Consider the following 15,652-nt stretch of genomic DNA (forward strand, 5'->3'; position numbering starts at 1 on the left):
AAATAATAATAATAACTCCACAAATTCTACAAATTCTGAGGGTGGTGATTGGACCACCTCTAGGTGGTTTGGGGTTGCCGAGCTGCCCCAAGAGTTTTTTTCAGCCGGCTCTGCAATCCTTAACGGTGATTTTCGAACCATTCCAAGCTTATCGTGCTAGCAGCACAACCATCCCTCTCATCCACTAAGGGTTGCCACCATAATATTACTATAATTTTTGGAAAAATTACACTTTACCCCCCAAAAGTTTCAAGTCATTTTCAATTTAACCTCTAATGTTTCAAAAATTGCAATGTACCTCATCAAAGTTTTAAAATTTTTCAATGTGGCCCATCCATTAACCATTTCCGTCCAATTTGACTGAAAATTGGTCCCGTGTCAAGTACATGTATTTTTTTGTCTTAAAATTTTGAAAATTGACCTCATATGTTTTAACAAATTTTGAAAATACCCCCATGTAAAACCAAAATCATAAGAAAAAAATAATAATAACCACCCCCATTGGCCAAATGGGAGTGGCGGGCTACCCCTTTGGGCATGGGGGTGGCTTGCCCAAGCCCAACCCGGCCATTTGGAGGTGGGTGAACCACCCCCTTTGGCCACATGGGTTTGGCCAAGCCACCCCCATTTAGGCCCTTAGGGGTGGTCGACCACCCCCCGTGGGTCGTCGGGGTGGCTAGCCGCCCCTAAACGGGCCGTTTAGGGGCGGCTAGCCACCCCCTTGGCCATTTGGGGGTGATCGAAACCACCGCCATTTGGCCCCTTGGGGTGGTCAGCCACCCCCCATGGGCCATGGGGGTGGCACGCTACCCCCAATCCAGCCAGATGGTGGGGGCCCCATGGCCAAAGGCGGGTGGCTAGCACCCCCAAATGGCCATCCCATTTTTTTTCCTCTATTTTTTGAGTTTTTTTTTTTAAAATAAAAAATAAAATTGTAAGGGCAATTTAGTATTTTATATTATTTTCGTTAGAGAAAGCGAAAATGGTTAACAGATGGGCCACATTGAAAAATTTTGAAACTTTGATGTGGTGCATTGTAATTTTTAAAACATTGGAGGTTAAATTGAAAATTGTCTGAAACTTTGGGGTGTAAAGTATAATTTCCCCTTAATTTTTTAAACAATTAGTTTGATCCTACTTGTGTAATAGTTAGGATCTACTTTGTTAAAATATTATTACAATAATGCGTGAAAAGTTTTATAATAAATAATCTTATTTTTCAAAAATTATTTTGAAGCGTAATTTGTATTGTGCATTGTTTATTAATATAATTGAGGAAAATGTGGTTTTCAAGCTGAAAATAAAAAAATAGTTGGAGAATACTTAACAAATGTGAAGATTAGGGTTGGCCCGTCCCAACTTGCATGAAGCTCCTTATTGATCGTCAACGTTGCTAGAATGTAAGCATTAACGAGTGAAAATAGATTATGTTGAGCTAGTCCATTAACGATAACAATTATTTCCTTTTAAAAATAATAATAATAATAATGTAAATTATCATGGGAGTACATTAATGAGATTAAATAATAGTCTGATATCTCGAACCTCTTCTTTCATCGCAAGGGATCATGGGGTGTTGTGCATATGATGGAGTCATTTTATCCAATAAGAGAACCCACCTAAAACATTCCCTTTAGTTTACTTTGTTATTTTATAAAAATTTAACTATTCATCAATCCTCATGAAAGGTTAAAGAACTTTTCTTTTACTTGAAAATATTTGGCAATTTTTTTTTTTTTTTTTTAAGCTAATTAGGAAAAGGTTACAAGGGGGTCAAAATGCTTCCGAACACTATCATAACAAATGATGTACGTGCACGATGGCTTATAATATTTACTCAAAATCCTGAGGAGTTCATGAGCTCAGATGTGAAGTGTAGATTACTTTGATTTATAAAAGAGTGAGACCTATCATCGATCGAAATAACCTCAATACATTGGGTAATCGTGTGTAAGATTGTGAGAACACTAGCTTCAAGAAGGAATCCAAATCGTTTGTCAAAGAACAAAGAGATAAGGAATATTCCCATTGTTTTAGATTTAATGGAAAAATTTATCCTAAAGCTCAAGCCCGAGTGTTTTCAGTAGGTACACTAAAAACTTATACATGTACAAGGTGAGATGCATTCTCACAAGGTGCATAAGAATAATCATTAATTTAAATCAGTGACTCAAGGAAAACAGGTAGTGAATTAAGTGACAGTTCATAGACTTTGGCTCGACTACAAATTGATTCCATGGAGGGGTAACATGTAATAAATAAGTACGTCATAAGAATTAATTTATTTTAGGGGTAATTACCTTTTCCCCCATCAATTACAACGCATTGTCATTTCCCCCCCGTGAACTATCAATCGTACCACCCGACCCTATCAAACTACCATTTTGCCCAAAAGCCCAATTCCGTCAGTCAAAGGGATTAAAATTGACGGTCAACCCGTCATGTGAGGAGCACGTGCCATTTTAGCAATTTTTGTACAAATTTTACCCTCATTTTTTTCCCCCTTTCTCGCTCTGTTTTCTCACGCAATAGTCAAATACCCGTTCTTTCTCATTTCTCATTCTTTCTCCAATATATCAGCCTATCGCTACCCAGTTCACTGCCGCCTAGCCCACTGCCCAGCTCACCGCCGAAAGCAATCCAATTTCAAAGCTTATGAGAGAGGTTGGATTAATAGAGAAATCGAGCCTTGCAACAGGAAACTATGAATGCTATGATGGTGAGCCATGCAAGAAACTCCTTTCAAAAGGTAATGAGTGATGGAATGAGGAGGCCAACACACTCAATTTTGGGTTTGCTTTCGATGGTGTAGTATGAGAATATACTGTCACCGCCCGGCCAGTGAGAGCCCCACCCACACCGCTCAGAAAAATCCACCATTTTTTGGATTGTTTTTGTTTTAGGGTTGCTTGTACATCAATTTGTGGCCCATCAGAGGAAGAAAACAAAGACAAGAAGAAAAATAAACGGCTAAGAAAGAAGAGAAGGAGTGGATGAAAGTGTTTTTTTTTTAAAAAACTAACAAGGGATTCTAATTAAGGCCCTTAAAAAAGCCCTCATATCTAAGGGTGTCTGGCAGCCTGCAGCTAAATCCTTGATGAAATACAAAATTCTCAATTTCACTTGCCTTTTTCTTTTTCTTCTTCCAGAGCACTTGCAATTTAATAGTTGCAAAAGCACTCTAATATTTTCTTGCTGCTTGTAGAATAAATCTGCCATTTTGCTTTCATTGTTGCAAGTTGGAACAAAAAATATTGTTGATTTTCAATGAAGTTTATATTGAAGTGTACCATTTAAATTAATGATTTGATTTTTTTTTTTTTTCAATGAATCATACATAAATGAATTTAGACACGTCACCCCATCGCTTGTGCCTCATGCATTCACTTTCATTCCCTCCTCTGTTTGCCTCTGTTCCCATGTTATAAAATAGAGTCCACTTTGTGTTAAAATATTACCTCCATATACAACAGGCTTCATACAAGTAACATGGTCGAATTTGTCCATCTTGCCAAGAAAGAGTTGCTACTGAAAATTTTCCAAGAACTGGTCATCAAAGTTGAAGAACTTCCAAATAACTATATTCATAACTCATAAGGATGGCGATGGTGAAAGAAAAAAGACGCAATAATAACATATGCTTTAAGAAAAATAAAATGAATTTATTTGGTAACCTATGAACCAAAAGAAACAAAATAATGGAAGTCTGCTTGAGGCTTGAGGGAAGATGAGGACGACGAGTGAGATCTTAAAGTGGTCTTGAATTTTGTTTTTTCAAATTGTTTTATCCTAAACGTGGTCCATTGTGGCCCATTATATTGAAGTAAGGGCAAAAGTGGAAGTAAAAAAATTAAAATTACACGTGACTTGCACATGACGGGTTGACCGTCAATTTTAACCCCTTTGATTGATGGAATGGGGCTTTTGGGTACAAAATGGTAATTTGATAGGGTCGGGCGGTACAATTGGTAGTTCATGGGGGAAAAGTGACAATGCATTGTAGTTGATGGGGAAAAAGATAATTACCCCTTTATTTTATTTTAAATAAAACATGAGTCAAAAGATTTAAAGAGAATTGGGCTTGAGGATAAAACCCAAGCCCAAGTTCTAAACCAAGTGGGAGTGGGCTAGGGCTAAAAGTTCTAGCGTAGGCGCATGGGGAGAATTCGTGTGGTGCTAGGAGCAAGGGAGGTCATTTCGACCCCCTTGGCCGTGTACTACAAGGATTGGGATTAGAAATCCCAGTCCACATGGTTAATAAATCATTTCTCTCATGGGATCCCATTATTAAAAATAGAGGTCCAATTGAGAAGCAAAGTATTCAACAATATGTGATTTTGTGAAAACAAAACACACTCCACTCTCCATAGAGTAATAGACGGCCACTAGGGAAAAATTATCTCTGTAAGTTTTTCTTCTAGTTTTCTCTAATGCCTGAGAAAACTTTGTGAGCCCACACTTACAGTCATATTCAATCATCAAAGAGAAGATCTAATTGTCTCCTCAATTGTTTGAAGATCTTTAAGTTCTTGATGAACATCAAAGTTATCAAGGAGTTCTTTATGAACACTTTGAAGAACATCAAGATGTAGCATACAACCAATATGTATGTACCGAATGTTTGGTAGGTGGGTATACTAGAACACTATTTTAACTAGCCATATAAAGGAGTACCATTGTACCTGGACGATATGCACCTTTATCGGCCCAGGCGTGATGTTGGTCATCACCATTTGTAGCATACATCCAAAATTTATGTGGAGATATTTTGTAGGTGGACATACTTGGACACTGTTTTAACTAACCACGTAAATGGGTACCGTTATACTTGGATTGGACGGTGGTATGTCGGCCATCACCATTTGTAGCATACATCCAAAATGTATGTGGAGATATTTGGTAGGTGAGCTTACCTGGACACTATTTTAACTAACCACGTAAATGAGTATCGTTATAATTGGACTGGATTTACCTTTATCGGCCCAAGCGAGATGTTGGTCATCACCATTTGTAGCATACATTCAAAATGTATATGGAGATATTAAGTAGGTGGGCATACCTGGACACTGTTTTAACTAATTGTGTAAAGGAGTACCGTTATTCTTGGATGGGATGTACCTTTACCGGCCCAGGTGGGATACTAGCCGTCACCATTTATGGCGATTTTTCCTGCAAAGTGGTTCTGGTGGTACTGAGGATCCTCCGACGCTCACTTTGGATCGTGATTCACGAGGTTGGTAGTTCGTTAGCCAAATTTTAAAGAAGCAACGTTAGTAATCACATTTTAGAAAACATATAATGGCAAATAATTGGAAGCAAAACCTATAGTAGATGTTAGGGAGAAGTAGGGATCTGAAATATGAAGCACAAAGAACATGTTGACGACGCCGCTGAATTTTGTAGGTGCTCGCCAGATATTTCCAAGTGTCCTCTGGACTCAACAGGTGTCTGACGGCCTTGTCGGTCCATCTGAGGGTAGGTGTCTAGTTCATGTAATGCTTTCTTTAGCAAATGACTAGTTAGCACCTTCGTTGGATGTGCCTGGTAATACGGTTTGAGTCGTTTGGCGGAGGTGACAAGGGTGAATGCTTAACTTTTCGATTTTTGGGTATTTAGTGTGTTTGGCAAACAACATGGCTTTACCACGACCTTGTTCATGTTTAGTGAGGAAAAAAATGAGTGTAATAATTAGTAGAGAAAAGTGAAAAAGTAGTATAGAAAAGTTAAAAAAAATTGTTTTGTACTGATTTTTTTTATTTAAATAGAAGTAAAAAGTAAATATGTGATATAAAAAATAAATGATATGATATAAAAGTGAGAATGTTTTTATGTTGATTTTTTTGAAGAATGAAGTGAATAATGTTTGGGAAGGGGGGTGTTGTGGGGTGTAGTTTAACAAACAACCCTATGATTTATGCTCCTTGCAATACATGGCTGGTTGTAGTGGCTGCACCTTTTGGTCCTCTCTAACAAGGACAGAGCTGATTGTAGTGCCTATAGTTTCTAGATATACATACAAAAATTTTCCTTTACATTTTAACATTAAAATATTGGATGTGTTTCTCCCTCCAAATTAGGGCTGACAATTTTGACATGACCCGTGAACCTGACACGAACACGATACGAAGTTAATAGGTATTGGGTTTGGGCTTATCAGGTTCGGATTTTAATCGGGTCTACCCAATTAAGACACGATTAAATTCGAGTCTGACGGGTCCACAGGTTGACTCGCCAGACACGTTTAATAAATGGGTCTGGCGGGTCAATCGGGTCTAGCGGGTCAACCGGGTCTGGCAGATCAGCCGGGTCTCGGGCGACCCGCCAGACCCATTTGTTTATTTATTATTATTTTTTTTAAAAAAAAACCTATGTCTAAGTTCTAACTAAGTTAACCCTAACACTTACTGACTCATTCACGGCTTCACTTCGCTTTTCACTTCACGGCTTCACTTCACTGGCCTATTCCGTGTTTTTCTATTTTTTCTATGTGGGTCTATATAAAACATTATCTTTTAAATCATTATTTATATATTAAAACATTCTCTTTTAAAACTTTTTATTCTTTTTGGACGGTTATGATAAATTTGACTAATCCTTTGGCCCGAGAGATCCCTTTATTAATTTTTTTTTTCTTTTTTTTTTTTTAAAGGTCGGGTCAGGTCTACCCGATATGACCCGATTATGCTAAACGGGTTAAGCGGGTCGTGTCGGGTTACCTGGATATTTTCCTTGTTATAATCGTGTCAGACCCGTTAACCCGTTTAGCTAAACGGGTCGTGTTCGTGTCTCGGGCGATCAGGTCGCGGGTTTTGACGGGTCCTAATCGTGTCTACCCGATTACTCGTTATGCCAGCCCTACTCCAAATACCGCGAATGTGAAAGCTTCCATGCCAAGTATTTGCAGGGTAGTATGTGAATTATGAATGAAATATGTGAGAGGTGGCTCGCATACCTTAGATACCTTTGGGATTTTTGTTGTTGTTTTGGATTAGGTTGGTTCTTGCAAGGCAGTCCTTGGCGGAACTGGGGATTCTCCAACACTCAAGTCAGCTATTGATGAGGCCGCCGAATTTTGCATGTGATCGCAGAATTTCATACATGTTCACCGAACTTTGTGGTTCGTCAAATTTTCCAATCCGCTAGACTTGGCAGGTGTCCGGCAGACTTTGCAGTCCGTTGAACTTGGCAAAGTCTAAAACGAGATGTTCATGCCTTTTTAGGTAGTATTGGAGCCTTAGAAATTGGGTGAGCCGAAGTTCTTCGATGGTGAGAGCAAATACTAGATGAAGCTCATTGGTACTTTTGGAGATCCGCTTTAGCATTGAGGTGGTCTTCAGAATTTGGAGTTGTCCTTCGAGAATTGTATGTGCCGACAAAAACTCAGGCGTCTTTTGAAAGTATAACCAAGAGGTCTTGTCTTGCCTTGGTGTACTTGCATTATAGAATGGCTGAGCATGGCCTTGGGATGACACATCCTTTACTTTATTGTCCCTTCATCTAATATATCATGTGTACTACAATCCAAGAGACTAAGAAGTGTTTTACTTCCAAAGCATTAACACAATCATAAAATATATTCAAACATTAGAGATATTGCTGAAAGCTTTCCTCAATAAGCCATATAAAATAAAATAATAAATATGATAAATTAAAGGGGAAAATGTAGTTTTCCCTTGAAGTTTGACCACTTTTTCAATTTGAACCCCAATATTTAAAAATTTGCAATATACCCTCCTGAAGTTTCAAAATTTTTTAATTCGAACCATCCTTTAGTCATTTTCATCTAAGAAGATGGAAAGTCCACCACGTGATATTTTTAGTCTTTTTCTCCCCTGTTTGCCTCCAACCCACTGTGTGGAATGTCCACATTGCCTAGTGCCGTGGCTTTTCGTACTGTGACTTGAAGCCAGTAAACCTCCTTCTCGATGATAACGAGGACTTGAAAGTTTTTGATTTCGGCTTGTCAGTGCTGCCAAAGCAGCTTTGGAATGACAGGTTGCTCCACACGCAGTGCGGCACGCCGACATATGTGGTGCTGGAGGTGTTGAGGAATAAAGGGTATGATGGAGCCAAGTCTGATATTTGGTCTTGTGGAGTAATTATCTTCGTTTTACTTGCTGGGTATCTTCAATTTCAAGCCGATAACCTCATGAAAATTTATAGGAAGGTTTTCAAGGCTGAATTTGAGTTTCCTCAATCGTTTTCCACCGATGCAAAGCAGTTGATATCCCAGCTCTATGTTTCCGATCCGGCAAAATCTCTAGTTTCAAAAGGGGTTTGTAAAGTCAATTCTGCTCTCAATCCAAGAACTGGTCAGAGATCAGAACAACGAGAAGGATGAAAAGTCCATGTCACTAAGTTTTTACAACGCTTACAAACTCATTTCCTCGATGCCGTTTAGGTTCGACTTGTCAAGCTTTTTCGAATGCAAGAGGAAATCCAAGTCTATGTTCACCTCCAAGTAGGGGTGTCAATGTGGGCGGTTAAAAACCGCCCGCTAACCGCTTAACCGCTATAACCGCCTAGCGGTTAACGGTTATTGGGTTTACTAACCGTAACCGCTAACCGCCTTTTTCTATAATATATTTTTATAATTATAATTATAAAAATATTTATACATATAACATAATCACTTGATCATTAAATCACAATTTTTTTAAAAAATAATTAAATCACAATTTGAGTATTAATATATTATCACTATAATTTATATGATTATATCATATAATCACTTGATCATTAAATCGTAATTTTTAAAAAAATAATTAAATCACAATTTGAGTATTAATATATTATCACTATAATTTATATGATTATATCACATGATCAATTGATCATTAAATCATTTGATTATATAATAACAAATTATACATATATAATATGACATAACTCATAAGTATACCAATTCATACTAATATAACAATTAAATATCTAGATACTTATTTCTAATGTATGTTATAAACTTTTAAGTCTATATATGTTATAAGTCTATATAAGTCTACATATGCATATGAATAATATAAATGTATAATATCAATACTTAATCATATGATTTAATGACAATTCAAATACTTTATTCAAAACTCCAAGTGAATCATATTATTAATGTACAATGATGATATGATTCGTATACTATCAAATTAAGTAATTGACATTGGATTAAACAATGACCAATGTGTTACTTATAAACACAATTTAAGTATTAATATATTATCATTATAATTTTAGTAATTTATATATTATCACTATAATTGATATGATTATATCACATGCTGACTTGATCATTAAATAATATGATTATATAATAATAAATAATACATATATAATATGACATCACTCATAAGTCATAAGTCTACAAGTTAATCATATGATTCATCTACAATGATAATCACAATTGATTCAATTAAATTAAACAATATATTACCTATAACTACAATTTAATTAAAGCATTATTAGATACTTTAGAAATTTAGGATTTAGGAGTTTGAACATTACCATTTACCATTAGATATTAAGTTCAATTCAAGAAAAAAAGATTATAAGTAAATATGATAATAATTTAAATAATTAATCATATGATATAATGTAATGAGTTTATATAATTATATAATATCAAATTAAGTAATTGGCCTTAAATTCAACAATGTGTTACTTATAATCACAATTGAAGTATTATATAAAAGACAAAACTACACCGTTTTGCACTTCTATATATTCATCTCTTTCTTCCCAACCCTAAATCTCATGAAAATCATCTCAAAATCACTCAACACAGCAGCCTCTCTCAAACTCTCACCGTGACACCGTCTCAACTCTCTCACGCTCACGCGCTGCTCACGCTCGGCTCAACGAAAATACTGGGCAGTTTCTTTCTCAAATTAGATAGCCAAGGTCAGTGATTTCGGGTTCATTTTCTTTGAGTTTTTGAAGTGCTCTGTGTATTGTGTAGTTGCCCGAGCTACTTTAATTTTTGATTTCCTACTATTTTACAATTCTTTCCAATGATTTTGGGTCGTTTATTGTGTATTTGTTGATTATTGGGGTATGATCAAAATGGGTTTTGGATTATATTGTGTATGGCAGTCGTATGGGGTATTGGGGGTTGATTTGGTTTATATATATATATAGCGTAGTTGTCTGAATTCTGATCTTTTTTTATATGTTTTTTTTTTTTAAAAAAAAAAAAAGTTAACCAGTTATGATCTAATATTTAAGGAAATTTTTTTAAAGTACAAGTAAATGTAAATTTTGAGTCAAATATTTTTGATTTTTCAATATGGACTCTTTTTATAGCAATTGGGCCCAAGAAGACACTAAAAATACCAAAAAAAAAAAAAAGTTGAGGGTAAAAAAAAGCCAAAAAATGAAGTCCAAAAAGCCCAATTTTGAAAATGCGGTTAGCGGACGGTTATCTATTTCACTAACCGCTAACCGGCGGTTAACCACTAACCACCTAGCGGTTAGCGATTGTGGTTAGTGAAATCTACTAACTGCCTTGACACCCCTACCTCCAAGTGCTCAGCTTCAGCGATCTTGATGAAGCTTCAGGCGTGTATGTTAAACACGCATGTATTTTAGATGGGCTGTGTGGACATTTCACACAGTGGGTTGGGGGCAAACAAGGAGAAAAAGACTAAAAATATCACGTGTATCTCATGTGGTGGACTTTCCGTCTTCTTAGACAACAATGACTACGGATGGTTCGAAATGAAAATTTTTGAAACTTCAAGAGGGTACATTGCAAATTTTTAAACATTTTGGTTCAAATTGAAATAGAGGTCAAATTTCAGTGGGGTAAAGTGCATTTTCCCCTAAACTAAACATTGGTCGGCATTATCATGTCTTGGAGAGTCTTCATTCAAATGACCACTTTTTTGTTTTTATCTCACAAACAACCACTAAGGACCCATGTGTAGGGACTCAATTATTAACAATTAGCGGTGAAAGAGTAATCCATGTAAATTCCTATGTTCAATTTTTCTTTTTCCAGTAGAAGCTCAAAGATAAACAAAAGAACATATGGTAGCAACTTGGCTCCTCAGTTAGCTTGAATATGGATGAAGTTTGGTCCTCGTTGGCACATTATATTAGTTAAATATGCAGCAATAAATAAGTTGAAGCGTAATTAAACCAACCAAATAACATAAAATATCCATAATCATATTTACTTATTGTGTAAATACCAGATATGCGAAATATTGTGTTCCTGTCTTTAGTGGTTGTGGGCTTTGTGGACAAACAAATTTGCACAAATATCCATGTAGTGGCGTATAGAAGTTCTAACATGTATCCACCCCACAAAAATAAAGCACACAGGTGCTCAATACTTAAACAAACTAAAAACGCGTCAAAGAAATCCTGATATGCAGGCAAAACTAAATAATTTTTGTTGTGCAAATAGAAAATGAATAGTCTTTATTTGTAGTTGAGAAATCTCTGACCTCACAAATGAATAGTCATTATTGGAATCTAAGACTAAAGTTGAAAGTATATATTGATGGTCAAGAGAAAAATTAAAAACATATATCCTAACTCATGAATAGCATATCTTTCTAATCTTAAGCTTTGTTAGATTAGCAAAAATTGATGGTCACAAGCATGGTACCTATCCCTAAAATTCAAGGAGTTGAGTGTGAATGCACGCAGTTCAAGGGCTAGAAAGCTAAACCCATTGCCCTTACAAATCTCTACAGTCATATATATATATTGATTATGCATAGTCCATGAGAAACACACTTATGTGTAAAGCCAAAACTCTTTGCACATGTAAAAAAAAAAAAAGGCAAACATGTGGAGATTGGCATATAAACTGAAGTGTGGCCTTCAAAAGGCTTTAGTTTAGTAGATAAAAAATTCCACATATGTTGTGTGTGTTAGGGAGAATAGATTTTTTTTTTTCTCTTCAATTAAGGCAATCAAAATTTAAAATTGAGATTTATAAAACTATAATTTAATATTTCCATCATGATTTGATTTTTACACCTTTATTGTAACAGAGCAAAAATGAATGCAATGCTTTGTGTCAGTATACTTTGAAAATAAAGTGTGTAGTTGAAAGCTCTTTTACACCAAATATGACCAATGGCTAATAGGTCCACACGATTACTGTACTGGGGGCAACTTTGTGAGGTGCATAGTTCAATGGAAGAATGGAAAAGAGAGTGTAGCTTTGTTGATAATAGAAAATAGGGGCACACAGATATAAAGATAACAAATCTGGGTAAAATATGAGGTAAAACACTTATGAAAAAGAGAGAAGCATTCGACATATCTTTTAGATTGATCGAAGGTGAGTGTAGATTTGCTATGGAGGGTGTAGATCTATGTAGATCCATCATGGGAGAGCGTAGATATGTTGCTTACCAAAGCAAGAATCCGACGAAAGGGTAGAGACCATGTCATCTCTGTCCGAGTCACGAGCTCATGGGGCTGCTGGTGTTAGATGTGTTGGCATGAGTAAAGTGTTCATGTATCGAGTGTTCATTGTTTCGTGCATACTTTCTTGGAGGCCTTGGGATCTTGTTGCTATCATTCTTGACTTTGTCTTGGCAGCAATCTGGATCCAAAGTCCCGCTAAGATGAAAGAGAGATTAGTGATGAAACGCCACAAAACGGGGAGTGTGGTGGTCGTTCCACCTCCAATACCTAAGTCAGAAATTGTATGGTGATGGAGGTAAATAATTAAAGTAAGAATAATATTAAAATGAGAGTAGTAGAGTGATTTCGCTGTGTTTTGTGCTGTAGTGGGCTACTCCTTTTATAGACGCAGCTAGGAATGAGAGTCCCAGAGGGACTCATACTTGACTTTCCTTAAATATTGATCAATTTAGATGTTGATCTATGTGGATCTTCTTTATAACCACCTTTTGAATCAGCTAAATGCCATCGACCATATCTTACTTGATGGAGTTTGTTTGGTGGTATCGGGTTTGTCAATTGGACAGATTGAGTTTGGACTCTTTATCTGTTGGAGTGTGGATCACATGTATCTTTATGTGTTGACTGAGTGCATGTCTTTACAAGCACTGAGCTTAGGTCTTGGAGTGTTGGTAACTCTTTTCTTTGTGGACCTTGGGCTTTGTTCTTCATGAAAGGAATTGGACCTTTGGCCCTTTTTGGATAATTTATAGTGGGATTCCCTATGGCCCACTCCAGTAGTCCACCATTCCCTTAGGTCACGATAGTGGTCCAACGGGAATTAAGTATTTGCAAGGCCCATTCCAGTAGTCTACCATTCCTTTGGGTCACGGTAGTGGCCCAATGAGAATTAATTAATGTCTAAAGCCCACTCCAGTAGTCCGTTATTCCTTTGGCTCATGGTAGCATCACATAGTAAAATTCGAGAGCTTTGTTCACTGGGTGTTCACTAGATAGTCTGAACGGGAGTTGCACATAGTGAATCCAAAGAGCTCTGTTCGCAAGGATGTTCAATGTGGGTTCGAACGAGAAGTGTCTATAAAGGATTTTGACCTAGCCATGTCCAACGAGTATCAAGATGGTCCGAACAGAATATGTCAATTGCCATTTTAGGGTTTTCAAATTTTATCTTGGATTTCTATAAAACCCTAGGTTTGTTCGAACAAGAGTATTGAAAGTCCGAACGCCGCCTCGAAATCTTCCATATTATATTCTCTAATTCAACATTAATCGTCAGAATCAAACGGCCATAACTTTCAGCTCAACTATCGGATTGATATGAAACTACAGCATTGGAAAGTTAACTCAAAATTCTACAAGTAATCATGAAATATGATTTTCCTAATTTGAACGTTTACTATTCCAAAAGTGTCACATAATATAAGGACAAAAATCTGGACAAATCCTATTTCGATTTGTACTAGAATTTCTTCTTATTTCAACTTGTATTAGGTTTTCTTGTAGTCTATATATCAGGAGCTACTATACATGAAATTGTAAGAATTTCTACATTAGAATCTCATGTGCTAAGAAAGCTTTTGAGATATTGATCGTTAGGGTTATTCTCTTTTAGTAAAATGAATGCCTTTATCACTGTTCTTCATCAACACTCAAGAAGCATGTCAGAGGTTCTGCCATGGGAAATCAATAGAAGTTTTCAGAGGTTATGGGGGAACTATTGCGGTAAAAGGTATGAAAGCTTACGTATGTGGGATTTAGTACTTGTAATAATTATACCCATCTATTGGGTTTCCATTGATATATATATAAGATTTACATGATGATGTTTGTTACAAGATAAACACTAATCTAAGATTTTAATAACGTAACATCTATAGATTTGAATTACATAATCTCTGTAGTTATCTAGATCATCTTAAGCACTTCACGTCACTGCCATCATCATTGAATGTGTTTGTTTGAGCTTTATCTTTGGCTTCAACATTATCCTTAGTAGTTGAGTTTGAGTGAGACTGAACTTTAGCGTCAACACTCTTTCGCAAGTTCAACGTGGCATATCTCACATTCAACTTGAAACAAAGTTGTTGGAATTTCCTGGATAGAAGAGGCTTTGTCAATACATTAGCAAGCTGATCCTTTGTTGGAATAAACCACACTTCTAGTGATTTATTTGAAACTTTATCCCGAATAAAATGAAAATTTATCTCCACATGTTTTTTTCGGGCTTGAAAAATTAGGTTGGCTGAGAGGTAAGTTGCGCCTATATTATCACACCATAACTGTGGTGGGGAGTGAAAAACAACACATAGATCATGTAGGAGATATTGAATCCATGAGAGTTCAGCGGTTGTATTTGCAAGGGACTTGTATTCAGTTTCAGTGCTCAAGCAAGAGACAATAGGTTGTTTATGAGAACATTGAAAAATTAAATTGGACCCTAGGAAAACAAAATAAGCCCTTGTGGATCGTCGATCATTTGAGCTACCTACCAAATCTGCATATGAAAAAGCTTCCAATTGAAGTGAACGGCTACGAGTGAGAAGTAAGCCATGTGTGATAGTGTGTTTAAGATACCTTCAGATTCGTTTGACTGCTTGCCAATGAACTTTTGTCAGCCTATGCATAAATTGACTTACACAATTAATTGAAAAGCCCAAATCAAGTTGTGTAAGAGACAAATACTAGAAGGAGCCAACTGTGCTTCGAAATAGAGATGGATCCTTAACTGAATCACTTTCAAATGAAGTTAATGTGTGGGAGGATGACATATGACCTTGTTTTTGGAGAAGATCATCAATAGCATTTGAGTCCGAGACAGTTATGATGATGTCATCAACGTAGGTAAAGATGAACATAGTGAGAGTAGACGTCTTGAACACAAAAAAAGTTGGATCAACCTTTGATGCCGTGAAACCAAGTATGAGAAGCTTGTCACTAACACGTGAGTACTATGCACGTGGCACCTGTTTTAAGCCATACAGGGCTTTATCAAGTTTACACACATGTGAGGGAAAATATAGATGCACAAAACCTGATTGTTGGATCATGTAAACTACTTCAGATAGAACCCCATGAAAAAAAAATGCATTTTGGATGTCTATTTGTCGTATAAACCATCCTATGGAGTAGGCAAGTCAAAGTACAGTCTGAATTGTAGTTGGCTTCACATTCGTACTAAAAGTCTCTCCAATATCAACCCCTGTTTGTTGATAAAACCCCTTCGCAACAAGTCTGGCCTTGTGAGGTTCAACTGAGTCATCTACCTTTCTTTTCA

General features: G+C 36.4%; 1 protein-coding gene across 1 annotated transcript; it reads left to right on the forward strand.

The window, feature by feature from the left end:
- Positions 1 to 5,112: 5,112 nt before the first annotated feature.
- On the forward strand, positions 5,113 to 8,341 carry LOC132181932 (CBL-interacting serine/threonine-protein kinase 25-like). Its single transcript, XM_059595155.1, has 3 exons — positions 5,113 to 5,233; positions 6,993 to 7,045; positions 7,877 to 8,341. The coding sequence occupies exons 1-3, from the start codon at positions 5,113 to 5,115 to the stop codon at positions 8,339 to 8,341; spliced, it is 639 nt and encodes a 212-aa protein (XP_059451138.1).
- The last annotated feature ends 7,311 nt before the right edge of the window (positions 8,342 to 15,652 follow it).

Source organism: Corylus avellana, chromosome ca5 (genome assembly GCF_901000735.1).
Source record: "Corylus avellana chromosome ca5, CavTom2PMs-1.0".
Classification (NCBI taxonomy): domain Eukaryota; kingdom Viridiplantae; phylum Streptophyta; class Magnoliopsida; order Fagales; family Betulaceae; genus Corylus; species Corylus avellana.